Source organism: Maniola hyperantus, chromosome 19 (genome assembly GCF_902806685.2).
Source record: "Maniola hyperantus chromosome 19, iAphHyp1.2, whole genome shotgun sequence".
NCBI lineage: Eukaryota > Metazoa > Arthropoda > Insecta > Lepidoptera > Nymphalidae > Maniola > Maniola hyperantus.
In genome coordinates, this window is record NC_048554.1 from 10,190,980 (window position 1) to 10,212,005 (window position 21,026).

The 21,026-nt window shown below is 37.2% G+C and overlaps 3 protein-coding genes across 4 annotated transcripts in view; 1 reads left to right on the forward strand and 2 right to left on the reverse strand.

The window, feature by feature from the left end:
• The window catches only part of LOC117991108 (monocyte to macrophage differentiation factor), a 43,143-nt gene that overhangs the window by 19,609 nt on the left and 2,508 nt on the right, over nucleotides 1-21,026 (reverse strand). For both annotated transcript variants that reach the window (XM_034978663.2, XM_034978664.2), the window contains one exon: nucleotides 3,485-3,737. In XM_034978663.2, coding sequence (XP_034834554.1) covers nucleotides 3,485-3,737 — 253 coding nt within the window. The remainder of the gene's footprint in view (nucleotides 1-3,484; nucleotides 3,738-21,026) is intronic.
• On the forward strand, nucleotides 17,600-20,042 carry LOC138403699 (uncharacterized). Its single transcript, XM_069505181.1, has 2 exons — nucleotides 17,600-17,783; nucleotides 19,205-20,042. The coding sequence occupies exons 1-2, from the start codon at nucleotides 17,600-17,602 to the stop codon at nucleotides 19,945-19,947; spliced, it is 927 nt and encodes a 308-aa protein (XP_069361282.1). The 3' UTR covers nucleotides 19,948-20,042.
• Nucleotides 17,785-20,334, reverse strand: LOC117991101 (uncharacterized). Its single transcript, XM_034978657.2, has 2 exons — nucleotides 20,039-20,334; nucleotides 17,785-18,739 (listed from the first exon to the last, which is right to left on the reverse strand). The coding sequence occupies exons 1-2, from the start codon at nucleotides 20,332-20,334 to the stop codon at nucleotides 17,851-17,853; spliced, it is 1,185 nt and encodes a 394-aa protein (XP_034834548.1). The 3' UTR covers nucleotides 17,785-17,850.

Here is a 21,026-nt window from a genome sequence, read left to right on the forward strand (position 1 = left end):
GCTAGAGTACTCCATGTCGCCACCGATCTAACATTGAAAGTGGCGTTATAGAATTTTTTTGTTTGGTGGAGGGTTTTTGTCTACTGCCCCCGCGGTGACAAGCCGTTCTGGGGGAGATTTTTTTTTTAATTTTTATTTGCTCTACTTTTTTTTTTTTTTTATAATGTTCTGTTTTTCTATGCGGCTAGTGTTTTTCGGCTTTTGTATTTGAATTAGTTGCTATTGATTTTCTGGTGTCGTGCTATCTTTATTTTTGTTTTGTATATATTGGCGTATTCCATAGGACATCGTTTTATTCTTTTTATTTATTTGTATATTATCATAGTTAGGAGTACCTACGCTCATTTTGATTTTCTGCCGTATTTTTTGCCTGTGGAGGAGTGATGTGAGGAGGACCTCTATATCCAGGATATTAAATCTGATATTCGTCTCCAGGATGTGCTTCGTGCCTTTATGCCATTCGTCAAGATCCGTTCAACGGTTATGTACCGTGAAAAGGCAACAGACAGACGTATACTATTATAATAATTGGATGGATTGGATGGATCCCCAAAAGCGTATCGTACAAAATTAGAAAATTGACCAACCAATCAACTAGTCTTCGAGAAAATTACCTAGACAACAGCTGGCTAAGGCACGGACAACGAACTAATCCAATAAGTGTTTGATAAACGTTCCTTCGACGTAAGTTCAGCTAAAAATAACTGCGTTACGTAGTGGGCGAACAACCTAAGCGCCGATGCATACAGGCGGAGTTTAATTTAATGCAGCTTTATGCACCTACTTTGATATACGGTTCAAAGTTGAAACACTGATTGGTACACTGAAAACAAAACATTGACATGCGGCGTGCTGCGTGACTCAATCGAAGATTATGTCTTAAATGATAAAAGAGCGCGTGGATTTGACTCGCAGCTCGCTCCAGCAGTGCGCGGGACTACAATTACTTTTATACATGGCACTGTTAATCGAATGTTTGAAAAGAGGAAAGTAGGTACGGTAGGAGAGGCATTCCGAACCAGTGCAGTGTTGGATGCATTTGACGAATCAAAAGTAAACGTAAAAGTGTATTCGATTTTTTTTTCTATCAAAAAAGACGCCACGCCCCGGCTCTACAAATGTGCGTTGCGCTTTAGTCTTTAATTCTCTGAGAGCATTGGTAAGACTATAAATACCAATATAATCGATACAATGGTGGGTGGACAGTGGACCGGCTTAATGAAAGGTCGACCGGAATATCGCAAGGGTGTTGCGTATTTACTGTTTATTCATCAAATACGATCACTGTAATATTGCAGTGCCCCTATTTGTGTGAACTTTCAGATTAAATCCGATGTGTGACGATCACAGTCACCTCCGATTGGCTGACGTTCTCAGCACACTATTGGCTAATACATCGATGCAGTAATCCATATCAATACTAATATTATTAATGGGAAAGTGTGTATGTCTGTCTCTCTGTCTGTTAGGTTTTCTCGCTCCATTTGTTTAACCGATTTTGACGAAATTTGGTATTTGTACCAAATTTCGTCAAAATCGTTTGCATCCTTCCCCGGGATGCGAGCTATCTATATTCCTGAAAACCAATGAGTTCCCACTGGATGTTTAAAAACCCAAACTTAGGCGGACGAAATCGCAGGCATCACATAGTTATAACATAAGTTCAGCCAATCACAACAATTTACACTAACAATGTTCACAACTTTCGCAAGCGACGTGCTGGGTTCTTTATAAAGGCTACTCGCGAGGATTCTACACATTTTTTTACATTGTCTTATGTGTATGTAAAGTGGAGATAAATAACAACTTTATGTTATTTTCCGGGCAGCGTGCGTATGTAAATATAGGTATTGAGTTTGACTGAATTATGCTAATTATAATTAAGACATAAAACATTGTCCTGTAGTTTTTGGTAACCCACATACGAGTAGTTACTTAGCATGTTACAGATGAATTGCACAAATAAATATTTTTCCTCATACGAAGATCGGAAACTAAAGTCGAAAATCACTTGTCATCATGTCATTCCTAATTTTAGGCGAATTCTCAAGACGCGGGCATCAGTATAAATCCAAAAGAGTGACTGTCAGTCTGTCATCTTTTCTGTACGCCTCAACCGCAGAAAGTATCTCGAAAGGCACGGAGATAGCTGGTTTCTTAGAGACGGACAAATTATATTTTTTTAACAGCAATATAACAAAGGATTACTTTTCAATTTTTATTACCTTATTTTTACTGATACCTGTATCAGTTTATACGAAGTCACATGCAAAATATAATATGGGTAACAAGTTAATTTTAGCAGGCTAAGTTTAAGTTAAGTTAGTTAATGTGGCTAATTCCTTTGTACACAATCTCTAAACTAAACTAAAATGGCACATCTAAATCTATTGATATCCCTTTCATAATGTTGCATGCGGAAAAGGATAGCATTAGTTTTAGACCTGTTAATTTAGTTTAGTTTAGAGATTGTGTACAAGAGAATCGGCCCCATTATAACTTTCTATCATAAAATCGACGAATTTTGCATGTAGGTTATTTCATGTCCACCACATATGAAAGGATTTGCAAAAATTACTCGAACGAAGTCGCCAGCCTGGGCCGGTCAGCTTGTTCATAAATAAAGATATACGGAAAAAAGAAACGATCAGCAAACAATACAATAATAGAGTTGACCTTAACTTGATATCAGTAACCTTCGAGATTATTTCTTATTAGAAACAGTGGTAATGAATACTTTATCCTAAGAAATGTGACTATGATATGGTGTAAAATTACCGGATCAAATGGACACAATAGCTGATCATCGTCATAAAAAGTACATACAAAATAATATAAACTTATACTCCCACTGCTACGACATATAGAAGTTTATTTAAAGTGTATTTCAATAACGTGAAATTTAGCTATTTGAGTTGGGCTTATCGATAATAATCGAATCGAATAATATTATAAAGCTACATTATCCCCAAGTGCTACAGGTCCAAGGCTTCAGGCTACGTGGGTCACACGGACAAATATCAGTATGTAGAGGTACCTATCATCGTATAATATGCCAAAACAAGTTGCAAAGAATTGGGAAACGAAAGGTTGCATTTCACAAGACAATTCAACTTAAATTTCAAACAAAAGAGAAAAAGTGCTACGAATAACAAGCAAAAGTACAAAACTATACAAAACAGATGAATCCCGATTTTATTTGTTATTTGTTTTTCATGCGAGGAATATTATATTCTTACTTTAACCCCCTTTCCACACTTTTCGTTTGTCGCTTGATGTTCCAATGGCAGTACATTTTGACACAAAATCGGTTTCCGACAAGTGTGAATAGCTTCATATAAAATGTTCCGCCACTGGAATATCCGATAAAAATCCGTGTCCGACAAACGACAAGTGGGAACGGGGGTCTACAGTTGTGCAACGAGAAATTAGCGCAAGCAAGCATGTATGACATAAAAAGCGTGTAAACACAAATAGGACGTACATTCGACGTGACAATGATGACCGCGGGCCCCAATCCCATTATCATGTAGAGCAATAGTTCCAACATCTTGTACCGCTCGTGGAAGATCTGTTGGTACGTGATGCCCAGGACAGCCAGCAGCCAGATCGCCCATCTCAGCTCTCGCAGCATCCAGCACGACAGAGTGCCGACGGTCAGCCAAGGGAAGTACGAGCTCGCGATGAAGATGTAGATCATCGCACGATCGCATCGGTGGAGGAAGTGCTTCATTTTGCTGCAAAATTAGTAAGGTTTTAGCTTGATGCGTATTATTAACTTGTGCGTGAGCTGTGCTGTTAGAAATTAGAATAGACTTTTTATGTGAGATTTACCCAAAAACCTATTGATTGCTTAAGTAATCATAGGTCTCTAGTAGAACAGAGTGTGGATAGTTAGTAAACAGAGTGCGGGAAGTAGGCGCTCGCGATCAAAATGTAGATTCATCTCGAGATTGCATGACTGGAAAAATTAGTAGATCTTTCTACTAATTTTTAACTCTTGGTGTAAAAATTAGTAGAAAGAGGTGTGAAAATTAATAGATAGAGGTCTGCTGTTTGTTAGAAATTAGAATAGACCTTGTATGTGAGAACTCAAAACTTATTGATTAGGATGGGCTGCATTTTGCAGCAAAATTAGTATGACTTTAGCTTGATGCGCTTTAAAAGCTTGAATGAGGTGTAAGTACTGTTAGAGATGGACGTGTGTGGTAATCTGGGATCTACAAAAAAAAACTATTGATTACCTAAGTTAACCTAGATATCCAATAGGATATAATGCCGATTGTTAGTCAAGGGAAGTAGATCGTGATGAACACGTAAATCATAGCGCGATTACAGTGGTGAAGTGATTCAATTTACCGAAAAATTAGTACCTAAGGTTTTATTCATGCGTTTTATAAGCTTGTAAATGAAATGCGTAGTTAGAATAGATGTGTTTGTGAATATAGTGAGTCTTGGAAAATTGCAAAATTAGGCGAGGGCAAGATGAAACTTGCGATGAAGATGTAGATTACTGATTATCGCGGGATTTGTTAATTACTCTTTGATTTTTCGAGGCAAAAAGTAGCCCATGTCACTCTACACCTGACTTTAACTATATCAATGCAAAAAATCAAGTCCATTCATTCGTTCGAGACAAACCAAAAACCAAACACTCATATTGAGAATATGGGTAGTGATTTGTTTAATGCTCAAAATAGGATCATTTCGTTTCAGTGACAACGTAGCGTTGTTTAAATGGAGATATAAAGCATTTGATATCAGGTAAGTTATTATAAATAATGGAATTTTAATATCACGGATCTATACAAATTTGCTTTGTAAATATTTGTAAATACGCCTCAAAGTTTAACATTATACGGTTGATGATAAACGGAAATGACAATATCAAGATAACGTGGACAAGTATGCAAACAGACGATTACAATAATTGTATGCTGCTTCAATTTTGAATACAAGTTAAGTTTTCTGACATTTCGACGAGCTGGCGCAGTGTTGATTAACTACAATCTCTCAATGGTTTTTTCACGAACGTTTATCTTTACCGAAAATACCAAGATAAATTGTAATTATAAAGACTACTGTCGAGGTTTATTTATAGAGTAGACAGCAGACCTTGTTAAGGATATTTGACGTCTTCAACCGTTAGGTAGACTTCAACGGCTGGATTCCACATTTAGCAAAATAAAATACGGTCTTGCGCCTCTTGAAACCAGCGACTCCCTGCGACTCGTTTGCATGCTTGACACATCACACAATACAGTCTCGCCTCTAGACTTTGGCCAGTCAGATTCGCAGAACACAATTTAGGCTGCGGGAAGTTATTTATTACGTTTGAAAGGAGATTCAATTACTAAGTAATCCTGCTCCTTTGGGATCGGGAAGTAGCTATCAAAGGACATGTAAAGGACTAAAGCCTGTTATGTGTTTTCTTTTGAAAGGTTTTTCTTCTGCGGCTATTTTTACTTCTGAAAAGGAATTAAACACCGGCCTCGGAAAATGGAGATAGTTACCTATCAATTCAATAAGTAGAAATTTTATTGGTAAGTATAAGGTCGAGAGCAGGACAGCCCCCGCGCTAACCAGGTGCGGGATAACGCGGGTGACGTGCAGGTGTGCGGGGCGTCCCCCCGCCTCATACCTCGATTGCCATCTCAACCTGTCGCGTAGGTACACATCATGATCAACCCATCGCCAGCCTACTACTTAGCATAGGTCTCCTCAGAATAAAAAGGGTTTAGGCCATAGTCCACCACGTCGGCCAAGCGCAAATTAGCAGACTTCACACACCTCTGAAAATATTATGGAAAACTCTCATGCGTGCAGGTTTCCTCCCGATGTTTTCTTTCACCAGAGAATCTTGCACGGTCAGAGTCGGATCGGACAACGTAGAAACACCACCATAATTATCGCAAAGCTGAGAATTTCATTCTAGTAGATAATTATAAAAGCTTATAGCGATTAAAAGCTCTCTTTGTGCTAAGCACGGAGTCGGAAAATTCCGCTTTGATCGCATACACAAAGAGCTTTTAGCTGCTTGCGATATTATGACTTCCTATTTCTTTGACATTATCTTTTAGAGCAGAGATTTCTTGCACATTAGAACAATATTAATTTTGTATGGTTTTTAAGGTAATAAGGACCTTTTATAATTTCGAAGCTGTGATGGCCTAGTGGGTAGGACGTCCGCCTCCTAATCGGAGGTCGGGGGTTCGATCCCGGACACGCACCTCCATAACTTTTCGGAGTTATGTGAAGCAAAACATGAGAGTTCTCCATAATATTCTCAAAAGTGTGTGAAGTCTGCCAATCCGCACTTGGCCAGCGTGGTAGACTAAGACCAAAATATTCTAAAGCCTTCGAAGCCTTCTAAACCCGTTACCTGACAAAAATATACAGTAGGTACCTACATTATTAATGTACGTTTAAGACTTTGGTATGTATGCTTAAGAATTATCAGGCTATTAGACAGCTATTACGACACGGAACAATTGCCGACGAGTCACCTTATCAACCCTAGGATCAAGAGGTTAGAGATGAACTATTGGCACAGATTAGTATAAGGTTGCCTTTAGACCAAAAATGTGCTAGCTACGCTATTTATGTGTGTCAAACCCTGTAAGGGTGGTAAATTGGGCGGAATGGAAATATACCCGGATACGGAATAATCTACCACCTTACAAAGATTAGAGGAAAATAATAATTTACTTTACTTGATCTATCTACCTAGTAAAGAATAGAAGCTAGCCGTCGACTCCCTTGTAATGTATATGAGGTGTTATAAATGAAATTTGCTAGATGTTAGGCAAAATTGTTTTTAATGTAACTTTTACCGGGGTCGCTTAATACATAGTGATGGCTAATAATGCTTAGTTATTCTAGCTTAATGCCAAGACTTAATTTAGATACATTAGAATGCCTTAGGTAGATAGTACATAAAATCTATGTTTTAAATTTAAGATGCCATTGGCATGGAATAGACAATGACACAGTAAAATTCATAAAATTGTTTCAAAATAAAGCTCAGTAGTAAAGACAGGGTTCTTACTGTACACATACACTAAGAAGGTTCACTAAACTGTTCCAGGATACAAACATTTGCTTACTTGTAGGTGCGAAGACTGCAAGGTAGCTGGACGGCATCGGCCAAGCTCCCAAAACTCGATTTAACTTGATTCTTCACAACCGAAATGTTTCATTACAAAGATTTTCACCAAGTCTTATCCATAGAAATTAAGTTGCCAACGTGAATGTGCAAAAGAAATAAATACGGAAAACGAAAGCGAAATACAAAAACCGAAAACTAAAAACGGAAACGCAAACGGAAACGCAAACGGAAAACCCTGTAACAAAGAAAAACAAGATTATAATTTGTGCTGTGTGAAAATTTCGACACGTGGAATTTTCCCGATCAAACACAACTCACCTATTGAACTCCTGGCCACCAATGGTTTTCAGGAGTCCACCCACAACCCATTATCCTCATTTATTTGGGAAGATAAAATAACTGGAACTGAAAGGGAAATCATGAAATTAGGATTTTCTCTAACCAAACCGCCATTTTGTCGAATCCACATTACTTGATTTTTCACTCACCATAATTGATGAAACATTGAAATACGTTAGGATGACTAAATTTATAACAATTGTATTTTCCCAGGCGAAGCCATGGGCGAAAAGGAGTGAGATTTTCCTGGAACGAAAAAATTCGTCTTCACATGTTGATTCCAGAAAAATTCTAAATCTCACCAATCGGTGTTGCCAGACGCAACCCGAGTGTGGCCGCTCTCATTTAGTTTGATCATGAAGCCAATTCATTTTTGAATATTTGCGGAACCTAAGGATATATTATAAGAACCGTTTTGTTAATGACTTAACAATAAACAAATGATATTATGGTTTTATTTAATTATTTTGTTTTATTTTTACGACAATTGACAACGAAGCAAACGCCATCTATTGTGGCTCGAATGAACTCTGAACATCGACCCACGCGTAGTTCTGCACCTTGATGCTAGGTGGCACCAACATACTTTGAACAAAATTGATTTTTATTAAAAACGAAACGCTAGTTAGTAGTTCAAAATTTACAACGTCACAATACTTCCCCTCCTACGAAAAGGTTCAACAGGTTGAACCACGCTGCCCTCAGCGTCATCCAACAACTACTAACAATTTGCCTGAAACAAACAAAAAAAACACAGAAGTTACGCGTGAACGCACATCTACTACTAACAAGGAAAATTGTCTAACAAAATAAATATACTGAAAACAGTGTAAGGTTTTATACATTATACTTAACTACACAACCCTAACTTCTAAAAAGAATATATACAAAAAAACTTCATGGTGTCTAAGACACTTGAGTGGAAACATCTTGGCATCATTCTTCAGCTGACTGATAGAATGCGTCTAGGCCTACGGTGGTTCACTCTTTTAAACTACCATCTTAATATTTGTTACTCAACAAATACGGAAAAACTGGTTGTGAACGGGTCCATCTGATATGGCAACCGTTCTCTATCCCATTCGGAAAAATAAAACCGAATCAAAATCGGAATATGAGAAAAAAAACGAAATAACTCTCCTAGAAAATAGATCTCGGAACAGAATCGGAAAAATAACAGAAATGATCCATTATCTAGAAGGAAAACGAAAACAAAACACAAAACCCCCCCTTTTCGTTATCCCCAAAGTACGATATTTGCATTTTTACTTTCTCAACCGGTTGGTCTACCACAAGCATTCCAATCATCACATATTCATCTCTACATACATCCACTACATTCCTCCTCAACTGAACCATGGTAATGTAACTGTTAACTCAGAACATCACTACACTCATACAAATTCCTAATTGAATATTGATAACTTAAATATTCAAACAGTTTAGACCAAACTAAGTAATGGCAAATATCTACTTCTTAATATCCTTAATATGCCAAGTGCCTATTGGGTGGTTGTCAGCTACTCTAACTAGTTCATAAACCAAAGGTGACAAAACCTTGACAACCCTGCACTTTTCATACTTAGGTGCCAGCTTAGCTGCGAAAAAATTTGTAGCGTCGCTTTGTGGATAGGTCTTTTTCCACACTATATCCCCAACAGAATAGCTTGCAGACCTACGCCTTAAGTTGTAATGCGTTGCATACTCTGCATGAGCCTGAAACAAATTTCTCCTAACCTGACCAAATATGTCCTCCAAAGTTCCAAACTTTCCTGCGTATTCCTCCCTTGGAATTCCGGCCTCGTACTCCTTATCCGTGTCCTTATAGAAGGAACCATTTAAAACCGGTTCTCTAGCGTGGACAAGGAAGAACGGGGAGAATCCAGTGGATTCATTAACCGCACTGTTTATGGCGAACTGGACCTTGTACAGGTTTTCGTCCCAGGACCTGTGGTTATCTTTCACAAAAGCGGCTACAGCAGTCATAACAACCTTATTGTACCTCTCAACAAGGTTAACTTGCGGAGTGTACAGTGGTGTGTAGTGTAATTTCGGAATATTATAACGCTTAATGAGATTACGGAATTCAGATCCTGTAAATTGGGACCCATTGTCCACAATCACAGTCTCTGGAACACTATGGTTCAAAAATACAAAATTCTCTAGCGCTTTAACAACAGCGGCACCTGTGGCACGCCGTAACGGAAACAACATTGTATATTTCGAAAAACAACACGTCACCACAAAAAGAAATGTAAATCCTGATTTAGACCTAGGCAAAGGTCCGACTAAATCAGCCGAAATGACCTGAAAAGGTCTCTCGCAGACTTTAGGCTTCCCTAGCAGACCTGGAGTGGCTGATGTCGTGTGTTTATACGCAGAGCAAGTATCACAATTCTTAACGTACTCAACCACGTCCTTATACATACCACGCCAAAAATATCTGAGGGATAATCTGCGATGAGTTTTGAACACACCAAAATGACCTGCAGTTGCGTCTGCATGGTTTTGTTGCATAATTCTAAGGATGTCGTTCTTGTGGACTACCTCTTTCCAGTCGAACTCACTGAGAAGCTGGTATTTACATTTACTGTAACGATATAGTTTATCGTTCAAAATACTAAAATTCGGAAAATTTGCTGGATTGATTTTACAGCCATTAAATGTTTTGTCATACCAGTCATCTACCAAAACTTGTTGACTAGAGTTATCATTACGATCACCAACTACATCTACGTGTATGAGTCTCGACAAGGTATCCGGAACTACATTATCACAACCCTTCCTATGTTCGATAACAAAATTATACTGTGATAATCTACAACCCCATCTGGCGAGTCGTCCTGAGGGATTTTCTAAATTTAAGAACCACTTTAGGGATGCATGGTCTGTGATAATTGTGACTGGCTTGGAACCAAAATAAGCCTGAAATTTCTCCACTGCAAAAATCACAGCTAGAGCCTCGCGTTCCGTCGCGCTGTAATTCCTTTCGTTTTTATTTAGGCTCCTACTGACATACGCAATGGGATGATCGCAACCATCGGTTTCTTGCGTCAGCATACCGCCAACACCATATGCAGAAGCATCACAATGTATTTTGAATGGTTTTTCAAAATTCGGTACCGCAAGAACAGGTGCGGTTACCAACGCATTCTTCAATGTATTAAATGCTACCTCTGCCTGTTCGCTCCACTCAAATTTAGGTGCGTTCTTTCCTTTACTCGTTAGTCTATTGAGTGGTGCAGCGATGGTTGAAAAATTCCTAATAAAGCGCCTGTACCAAGAACAAGTGCCTAGGAAAATCTTTACCTCCTGTGCAGTTTTTGGGGTCGGAAAGTTCAAAACTGCGGCAACTTTTCCAGGATCTGTGCGTAAACCAAATTCATCCACTATATACCCTAAATATTTCAAAGAGTTTCGAAAAAAAATTACATTTATCAAAATTTATGGATAGTTGAGCCATTTTTAGTTTATCCAGAACTCTGTTTAATAAAATTAAATGGGTTTCAAAATCAGCAGAACAAATAACAATATCATCTATATAACAAAATACTATTCCATTTTCAATATCACTACAAAAATTTTGATTAAATAACTGGTCCATTAACCTCTGCTGTCGTGCTGGTGCACCGCATAGGCCAAACGGCATGACTTTAAATTTGAATAACCCTCTACCAGGAACTGTAAAACTGGTTTTTTCCTGAGAGTCGTTAGCTAACGGAATTTGCCAGAAACTTGAACTTAAATCAATCGATGATAAAAACCTTGCCTCTTTCAAGCTATCTAGAATTTGTGGAATGTACGGTATTGAGTATGAATCCCCCTTTGTCACTGAATTTAATTTCCTGCAATCTAGGCAAAATCTCCAGTCTCCATTTGCCTTTTTCACTAAGATTGCTGGGTTATTCCAAGGGCTTTCACTCGGAGTAACTACGTCCATTTCCAGCATCCTATCTAACTCTTTACTTAAAGCTTCCTTCTTTTCGGGAGAAAGTGGATATTGTTTTATTTTTATTGGCAAGGCATCACCGGTGTCAATAACATGTTCAATTAATTTTGTTCTACCCAATCCAATTTTCGTTGAAGAAATATCTAAAAATTTATTTACTACAGACTGGGCTAATTCTTTCTGTTGAGATGATAAGTTTTCAAAAGAAGTGATGGTATGAATTTGTTCATTATCAATCGCACAAATATTGTAAAATTGAGAAGGTGCCTTAATTAATTCTAAATTATCAAAAATGCCAGGGGCTAACTGAAATGTTTTCCAAAAGTCACAGCCAAAAATAACATCCGCTATTATAGAGGGTACTACAAAAAATTTTATTATGTGAGTTACGGAATTATAAGTAATCGGAATAAACATATAACCCATGCAATCAAGTTTGTCTCCATTTGCCACTGAAAATGTGGTATCAATACTGCTATGCAGTTTATAACCGAATCTCAAAAAAACCTTGTGCGCCTGGTTACCCAAAATTGACGCGCAAGCACCGGAATCTAGTAAACCTGTAATCTCAAAACCGTCAACAAAAACCTTTAAATGTGGCCTAAAGTCTCGTTTATCCACTGAATACAGAACTGTGTCAGGTAAAAGGGATGTTTTGTTGTTAATGACCAAGTTCTTTACTTGTGTCTCTGCACAGTTCTTACTAATTAGTTTTTTGAATTTTTGTCCGGAGCGGGTTTACTAATCGCCTTTTTACTACAACTTGGACATGTCTTTACTGTAAAGTTCTGACGTCCACACGAAAAACATCTAATAAATTTCGGAACTGTCCTGCAAAATTTAAAGGAATGGTTACCCTTGCCGCACTTGTAACATAGTTGTTTATTTGTTTTCGTAAAATCAGTGCCTTTACTTGTATCAACCTTAGGTGCAGGTGTGACTGAAAGTGTGTTTATCTGTTTTGTCACTTGTTTGTAAGCAAACTCTGAACTTAAAGTTGCCTTACTGTTAGTAGGCTCAGAAAATAAGGCGGAACGCTGCCTCGCAGCCTCTAGTTTGCGACACTTTTCCTTCAACATTGCGACAGACTTAATGTCAACAAGAGCTAATTGTTCTGAGTAAAAAGGGCGAATATTATGTAATAAAATTTGTAACTTTTGTTCTTCGGAAAGTGGTGTTGACAACCTTGAAAACATGCCAAACATTACAGCGAAATAGATAGACACAGGTTCTTCAGAGCCTTGTGTTCTTGCTCGAATTTCACCTAGCAACCTGTAGTCATAATCTACTGCATCAAATTCCTCTAAAAATAAAGTTTTCAATTCTGACCAAGACGAAACTTGACATTTGTTGCCTCTGTACCATAACAATGCTCGGCCTGTAAAAAGATGAAATGCAGAAACAAATAATTTTCCATCTGAAACGCCATAAGATCTTTTATATTCCTCAACGCGTTCGATGAAACTGCGCGGATCACCCTGTCCGTTGAAATTTAACTTCCACTTGGCCACATTTTTATCACCAGTGCAGTCAACGGCGGTACTCTCGGAATCCAGTGATTCGTCGTGAGACGACTCATTGTCAGCATCTAATCTGGAAATCAAACTCTGCAACTTTGTATGTAATTCACTCTTCCTACTTATTAAGCTGAGTTCGGAACACTGTATTCTCAAAATTCTAAAGTACAAATGTGAAGCTAAAGCTTTAGACCTACAGAGGGCATGTCTATCTTTAGTGTCAGAACACTTTTTTAATAAATCTTCTAAGTCTTGAAGTTTTTTAGTAATAACCCCTAACTCACTTTCAGAAGTGAAATCCGTCTCTAAAATTGATTCAGAAGGAATTTCCTGAATTAATTGTTTTAACTGTTTCTTTAAACCTAGCACTGTAGGTGCTGGAGTTTCGGAACGAATGGATACCTCATAACACAATTCGTCCTTCAAAAGTGAATGAAACTGGGCAAAAGTCTGTTCCATTGTGTTAAGTCAAAACACATTTAACAAAATATCGAGCTTGTGTAACTGTCTATGTTTAGCCTTATACAAATTGGTTAAACACAAACACAAAAGAAGTTATTTAAACTATTAAATATACACAAGCAAAATACACAACAAAAACAATATTCTTAAGTCTATCCTAACCTATTTTATCAATTATGTTCCTATTCCAAAATATCGTTAATAATACAAGCACATATTATTACTATAGTAAACAAAATATAACAAAATAAAACTTCCCAAAATTGAATAAATGATTGTAAGGTGCAGTATCACCTTTATGAGTACACAGTGTGTTACAACCTTTACAATTACAAAAGTAAACAGGCAACAAAGTTGCAATGAACTCTGAATAGCATATTATCTTTAAAAAAAAACAAAGAGATTGTGCAATGGTTTGATGACTGTTACTTTACACTTTTAACACATAACCTAAAATACAACAAAATCTGTTTCTAAATGTCACTTTAAACTACCAGCATTCACTTAAACTTAACATGTTTTGTGTGTGAAGTAGCTTTTATCATAACCTTAACACAGCTCTAAACAAAATTTCAACAAAATAATGAAGTATCAAGTCACTGAAAAAAAATTGTTCATAACTTCCTACTTGAACTTAATGTAATCTCTGAATATAGTTTATATATTTAGTTTCACAAGTTGTAACTCTTAGTATTTATAAATGTATGTGTGTAACTAGTTAACAGGACATAGCGTTTCAAAACTTTAATTATACTAAGTTACCGGAATTTTCAAACATAAGATGTACTTACTATTGAAAGCAATAACCAACAACAACTCAGTTAAGCAATGTTTATTACTAAACTGAAGGCAAACATTCACTTATACACCTCCAAGGTAAGTCAAATAACATAATTGAACGGCATAAGCACCATTTATAATGTGTTAATTAAATAAGAAAAAAAAAAACCAATGTTGGACTATACTCAGAAAATTACTTAAACTATCAAACAAAATTTCTAACTATTAGTTATTATTTAGTTAGTTAACCATAAAAACAGCTTAGTGCTCTTTGCAATGTGTCACTACTTAGAAAATTGTACAATCAGCGGAGTACATTTCATAAAATTTACAAAATTTCTCAAAATATACAGAAATAACTATATAAAAAAACGTTCGGGCGCCATTTGTAAGGGTGGTAAATTGGGCGGAATGGAAATATACCCGGATACGGAATAATCTACCACCTTACAAAGATTAGAGGAAAATAATAATTTACTTTACTTGATCTATCTACCTAGTAAAGAATAGAAGCTAGCCGTCGACTCCCTTGTAATGTATATGAGGTGTTATAAATGAAATTTGCTAGATGTTAGGCAAAATTGTTTTTAATGTAACTTTTACCGGGGTCGCTTAATACATAGTGATGGCTAATAATGCTTAGTTATTCTAGCTTAATGCCAAGACTTAATTTAGATACATTAGAATGCCTTAGGTAGATAGTACATAAAATCTATGTTTTAAATTTAAGATGCCATTGGCATGGAATAGACAATGACACAGTAAAATTCATAAAATTGTTTCAAAATAAAGCTCAGTAGTAAAGACAGGGTTCTTACTGTACACATACACTAAGAAGGTTCACTAAACTGTTCCAGGATACAAACATTTGCTTACTTGTAGGTGCGAAGACTGCAAGGTAGCTGGACGGCATCGGCCAAGCTCCCAAAACTCGATTTAACTTGATTCTTCACAACCGAAATGTTTCATTACAAAGATTTTCACCAAGTCTTATCCATAGAAATTAAGTTGCCAACGTGAATGTGCAAAAGAAATAAATACGGAAAACGAAAGCGAAATACAAAAACCGAAAACTAAAAACGGAAACGCAAACGGAAACGCAAACGGAAAACCCTGTAACAAAGAAAAACAAGATTATAATTTGTGCTGTGTGAAAATTTCGACACGTGGAATTTTCCCGATCAAACACAACTCACCTATTGAACTCCTGGCCACCAATGGTTTTCAGGAGTCCACCCACAACCCATTATCCTCATTTATTTGGGAAGATAAAATAACTGGAACTGAAAGGGAAATCATGAAATTAGGATTTTCTCTAACCAAACCGCCATTTTGTCGAATCCACATTACTTGATTTTTCACTCACCATAATTGATGAAACATTGAAATACGTTAGGATGACTAAATTTATAACAATTGTATTTTCCCAGGCGAAGCCATGGGCGAAAAGGAGTGAGATTTTCCTGGAACGAAAAAATTCGTCTTCACATGTTGATTCCAGAAAAATTCTAAATCTCACCAATCGGTGTTGCCAGACGCAACCCGAGTGTGGCCGCTCTCATTTAGTTTGATCATGAAGCCAATTCATTTTTGAATATTTGCGGAACCTAAGGATATATTATAAGAACCGTTTTGTTAATGACTTAACAATAAACAAATGATATTATGGTTTTATTTAATTATTTTGTTTTATTTTTACGACAATTGACAACGAAGCAAACGCCATCTATTGTGGCTCGAATGAACTCTGAACATCGACCCACGCGTAGTTCTGCACCTTGATGCTAGGTGGCACCAACATACTTTGAACAAAATTGATTTTTATTAAAAACGAAACGCTAGTTAGTAGTTCAAAATTTACAACGTCACAACCCGCCAATGAGATCGCTTGAACTTGCTAGCGTAGCGTAGCTTAGCTCTGGTGGAAAGGGGTTCAACGAAGCCAAGTTTTTTAGATACTAGTTGAGCGAGGTATGCGAGCTAAGAAGACGAGCTAAGGTTGCAAGCTAGGAATACACGAGTGGTGTAGCCATGGGAAGTATGGGGCACAGTCAATGGCAGCGTACTTTAGCTCGCGTTGTGCATTTTCCTCGCACAAAGCGTATCCTCAAGACTTCATAGCATATCTTACCCACTCCGCTTCACTACTTAAGTACTTAGCTTTGGTGGAAATAGACATACAGTTTCAAAGCTCAGCTTTCATCTCTCTCAAGCTTACAGCAGCTATAATGGCAGCCTAACGTGTGACTAGTTTCGCATACCGTGTATGAAAAGCCGTACAGTAACCCACCGTACGTGACGGTAGACGACCACCCGAAAAGTTAATTAAAAGCAGCCAGCCAAGCTTGAAGTGTTGTATTGGGTTCGCGAATGTTAATTTTATTAATATTTTTGCACGTCATAGAATGTTAGGGTGAATTTTTGAGATGGGTCTCTACCTAGTCTAGTCTCTACGATAGAGTTTGGAATCCTCGTTGAAAAAGTTTGTGATTTTACTTTTTATATAATACTATAGTTACTAATTAAGGGCTTCATAAGAAATCTCAGTCGTTCAACGGGCGATGGAGAAAGCTATGCTTGGAGTTTCTCTATGTGATCAAATCAGAGATGAGGAGAACCAATCCAAGTGCTCTTTGGTGGTGAGGCTGAAATTGCTTAAGGTGGCGTGCGGTACTGATTTAGAAAAAAATCTCTTGATCTATTTATGCCTACGTTATAGTAAGAACCTACATGTAAAAGCTCAAGTTTCTAGAAGCTACTAAGCTACCTAAGTTTAGGTACATATGTCAGTCATTTCTCCATTTATCTAAGGAAATTTTAAGTAAGTACATAAGACATTTTGGGCATAAAACCTGTTTGATAATGCATGCGCGTCCTCAGAGAGAAAAGTTTTAACTGCAAAACTTTGTAAGAGGTCCTTAAAAGGTTGTATAAAGTTGAAAATATAAGTTAAGGATAATAATATAAGACTCGCTTTGATAAAGTTTCACACCGCCATCCAGGGACACGTTTGAGGTCGTTTATAGATTTATGCGCAAGTTTGGCGCGTAGAATTTCAATGATTATCACTAAATGAAAAGCTATCAAGCTCAATTGACATATTGGTTCACTGCTGGTTCACTGAGCGATATAAAAATAATATTTCGTAGCCAACCTTCAATGGATTGAAAATAAATGTCAAATGAGCTTGATGGCTTTTAAGGCTAAGTTCATATGGCCGCGCGGTACCGCGCGGAACTACGAACCGCGCGGCACAAGATCAATATAAACGATAATTATCGTCTACATTACCGCGCGGTACCGCACGCCAACGCGCGGCGCGCTCTGACCCGCGCGCAAGATCTAGAACCGCGCGCTGCCGCGCGGCACAAGTATTTCAAACCTGTATCGACCTGTTCAGTTGATCCGCGCGCCTTGAGACGGAAAGACACATAGATCGATGCAATGAGTACCGAAGATGACATTGTGCCTATCGATTTGCTTATCGACGAAATCGAAAAAAGAGATGCGATTTGGAATCTTAACTCTAAGGATTATTCAAATAAAATATTAAAAAGAAGGTCTTGGGAAGAACTAGTTTTAATTTTTTGCAAAAATGATGATTCCGAAGAAAAAAAGAAAAATTTGGGTAAGTTTTTTTTTAATTAGTTTTATTTATTTAAAATAAGTTTTATAAAATCATAGGTAGGTACCTATTACACCATTTTATCTTGCCAATCTAATTTACCTTCAGTAACAAAATAATTTGTGAATTTAGTTCGAATATTATCTACTTCATGGATTGCTCGTCCACTGTTAGTTGGATTCACATTAGGTAATGGCGCTGGATTGATCATATCATCCTGATTTATACCATCTCTCATCCTTACCAAGTTATGTAAAACACAAATAGCTTTGACGATATCAACAGCAAAATCTATCTTCACGTCTATTGGCCGGTGTAAGATACGCCACTTGTTACACATTATGCCAAATGTACATTCGACATACCTTCGTGCTAAAGAAAGGCGGTAGTTAAATATATTTTTTTCTTTTGACAACATTTTACCACCATAGGGTCTCATCAAATTTTTAGTCATAGCGAAAGCCTCGTCAGCTACAATTACGTATGGTAGTTTAAATGCATCGCTCTCATTATTTGTGATAGATCTAGGCTCTGGTAAGTTCAACGAATTTTCTGAGAGTTTTTTGAATAATGACGTTTCCTTGAAAACACCCGAATCACTGTCTTTTCCGTAAGCTCCAACGTCTATCCATATGAAGCAATAGTTAGCATCACATAAAGCCATTAAAACTAATGAGAAAAAGTGTTTGTAATTGTAATACATTGATCCTGATTCTGGTGGCTGTATTAAACGAACGTGTTTGCCGTCCAACGCTCCAACACAATTTGGAAAATATGCTTTATTTTCAAATTGTATAGATATTTGTGTCCAGATTTCTTTTGTTGGTGGACTCATGACCAAAGTTTTTAAATTTCTCCATAAAACTTGGCACACTTGCTTAATTATACCCGATATCGTAGACTTGCCAATTTTATAACCATATTGTAACTCTGCAAATGAAGAACCAGTTGCTAGGTACCTGTAACATAATAGTTATTTAAGATACACGTGCATAAAGTAGATCTTTACCGAATAAGTGCTACAGTGAAAACACAAGCATAGCGAGTGTTTACAGTGTGGCACGCGAGCATAAAGTGCATATGCTCACGTGCCACGATAAATATTCCATTTCTATTCCTACTCCTATTCCTCGTCAAATTCCTATTCCCATACCTATTCCTACCCCTACTTACTCCTATGCCTACTCCTATTCCTATTCCTAATTCTATGTCTATGTCTATTTCTTTTAAGTAAATCTTTACTGAATAAGTGCTACAAAGAAAACACATTCATAGCGAGTGTTTACAGTGTGGCACGTGAGCATAAAGTGCACAAAGTACAATTTGCATAAAGTAGGTCATAAGGACTCTTTATGCACCCGTATCGTACAACATTTTTCAATAGTTTTGCAATGAAAACTAATAATTAATTATTTACTTTCTAGGATCGATTTTGCAAAAAAAATGGAAAAATTTACGAGATGCCTATGTAAAAGAACTTAAGAAAACAAAACATTTGAAGTCCGGTTCCTCAGCATCAACACCATCTTCATTTGCGTATTTCCAAAGATTGTCATTTCTTAAACAAGTTGTCCAGAAACGAAAAACTGACAACAGCCTTGATGTTGCGGAAGTTACAGAGAATCCTGATTTGGATAGTGCAGTTAACAGCAGCGGCGTTCAAGCTTCAACAGAAAATGTGCTCCGGAAAAAATTCAAACTTCACCCTGCCGATGAACATTTTGCAAATCTTTTACAACAAAGCATAAATACTCGAAATAATAATGCAGCAGAAAAGAAAGATGACGATGAAGATAAATTATTTTGTCTTTCATTGGTTAGGGAAATAAAAAAAGTTCCTGAAAACCGGCGTTTAAAACTGAAAATTGAAATTTATAATTTATTAGAACGATACCAAGCTACACGAGCACAGCCACTTGAAGATTTTAACTACCCGTCTACTTCATATAGCTCACAACGACCACCCAGAAACTATCATGCTTCATTTCAAAGTTCTCAATATAGCAACCCAATGCAGTACTCTGATAGAGAATCAACACAATATGGCTATACAACTAGTTCATACACTTCACCTCCCACAAGTTCATCGCAAGTAACATCACCCCCGGGTGATGTTACTTGTGACCCGTCATACGAAGATTCTCAAGAATTAGATCTGTTCAATTAAACTAAAAGTTAATTTGCCAAGAAGCCTCGCTCATAATTTCTTATTTTTTATAATTTTTACTGTGATTATGATTAATAAACAGTTAACTTACCGCAATGTTACAATGAGTTTTTCTTTTGGTGATATGCAATATCTTACAGCATTTTCACTGGATTTTAAATCATTTTCAATGAAATCGTATAAAAAATCAAAGGTTGCAACTGACATACGGAAATAATTAAAAAATTTTTCTTCATGTAACCTCAACTCAGGGTATAAGGTGACAAACAGGCTTGAAGAAAGTCTGTCACTTAATATTGGATGCACCCAGTATCGCCTTTGTCGTCTTCTGCGACGTCTCAGTCTTCTATATAAAATCCACAAGCAAATTGCCTCCTCCACGTCCATTGTATATCAATGTTAATGCCAGACTGGCGCTCGTATATACCCTGTCATGTGAACTCTAACATCGCGCGGCGGCGCGCGGTGCCGCGCGGCCATATGAACTTAGCCTAACTAGTCGTTCACCGGTTTTTAAACGGTTGCGGAGGATAGAGGCTTTTTGTGGTGTAACTTCCAGAGTAACTTTTTAATGTCTTGTGTAAGTTAACGTAAAGGCAACGTAAGGCTAAGGCCGCACTGAGGAACTTCAACGCGTGATTTGGTGAAATATGGAAATTAAGTGCATGCGACTTCATGCAATTTCCATGTTACAGAATAAGTACATCGAAAAAATTACGCAGTGAAATTCGCGTCTTTTTTTGGTTGTCATAAACTAATACCTAATTTTAATTACATAAACTGGAAAACAAAATCTAAGTCTGTATTACTTTAGACTTTAGAAGGTCGAAACTAATAGGAAAGTGGAAACTAAGATAGCTTAGCTTATTTATACTTGTAACGTAATAGGTAGCTCCCAGAGGGGTTAGCTTGCAAACGTCATTCGAAACAATGAAGAAAGTATAAACTTTCCAATATAAAGCAGCCACTTAGATATATTAGAAATTGAATTCCTCAGAGCCTCAATAGCTCAACCGGTAAAGGAGTGGACTGAAAACCGAAAGGTCGACGGTTCTAACCCCGCCCGTTGCACTATTGTC

What these genes read in the sequence shown, in the direction of transcription:
- LOC138403699 (XM_069505181.1), top strand. Translation starts at nt 17,600, where the DNA reads ATGAGTACCGAAGATGACATTGTGCCTATCGATTTGCTTATCGACGAA. An exon ending in AGAAAAAAAGAAAAATTTGG is followed by an intron (nt 17,784 to 19,204) that starts GTAAGTTTTTTT and finishes TTTACTTTCTAG; the next exon opens with GATCGATTTTGCAAAAAAAA.
- LOC117991101 (XM_034978657.2), bottom strand. Translation starts at nt 20,334, where the DNA reads ATGGACGTGGAGGAGGCAATTTGCTTGTGGATTTTATATAGAAGACTG. An exon ending in AAACTCATTGTAACATTGCG is followed by an intron (nt 18,740 to 20,038) that starts GTAAGTTAACTG and finishes ATTATGTTACAG; the next exon opens with GTACCTAGCAACTGGTTCTT.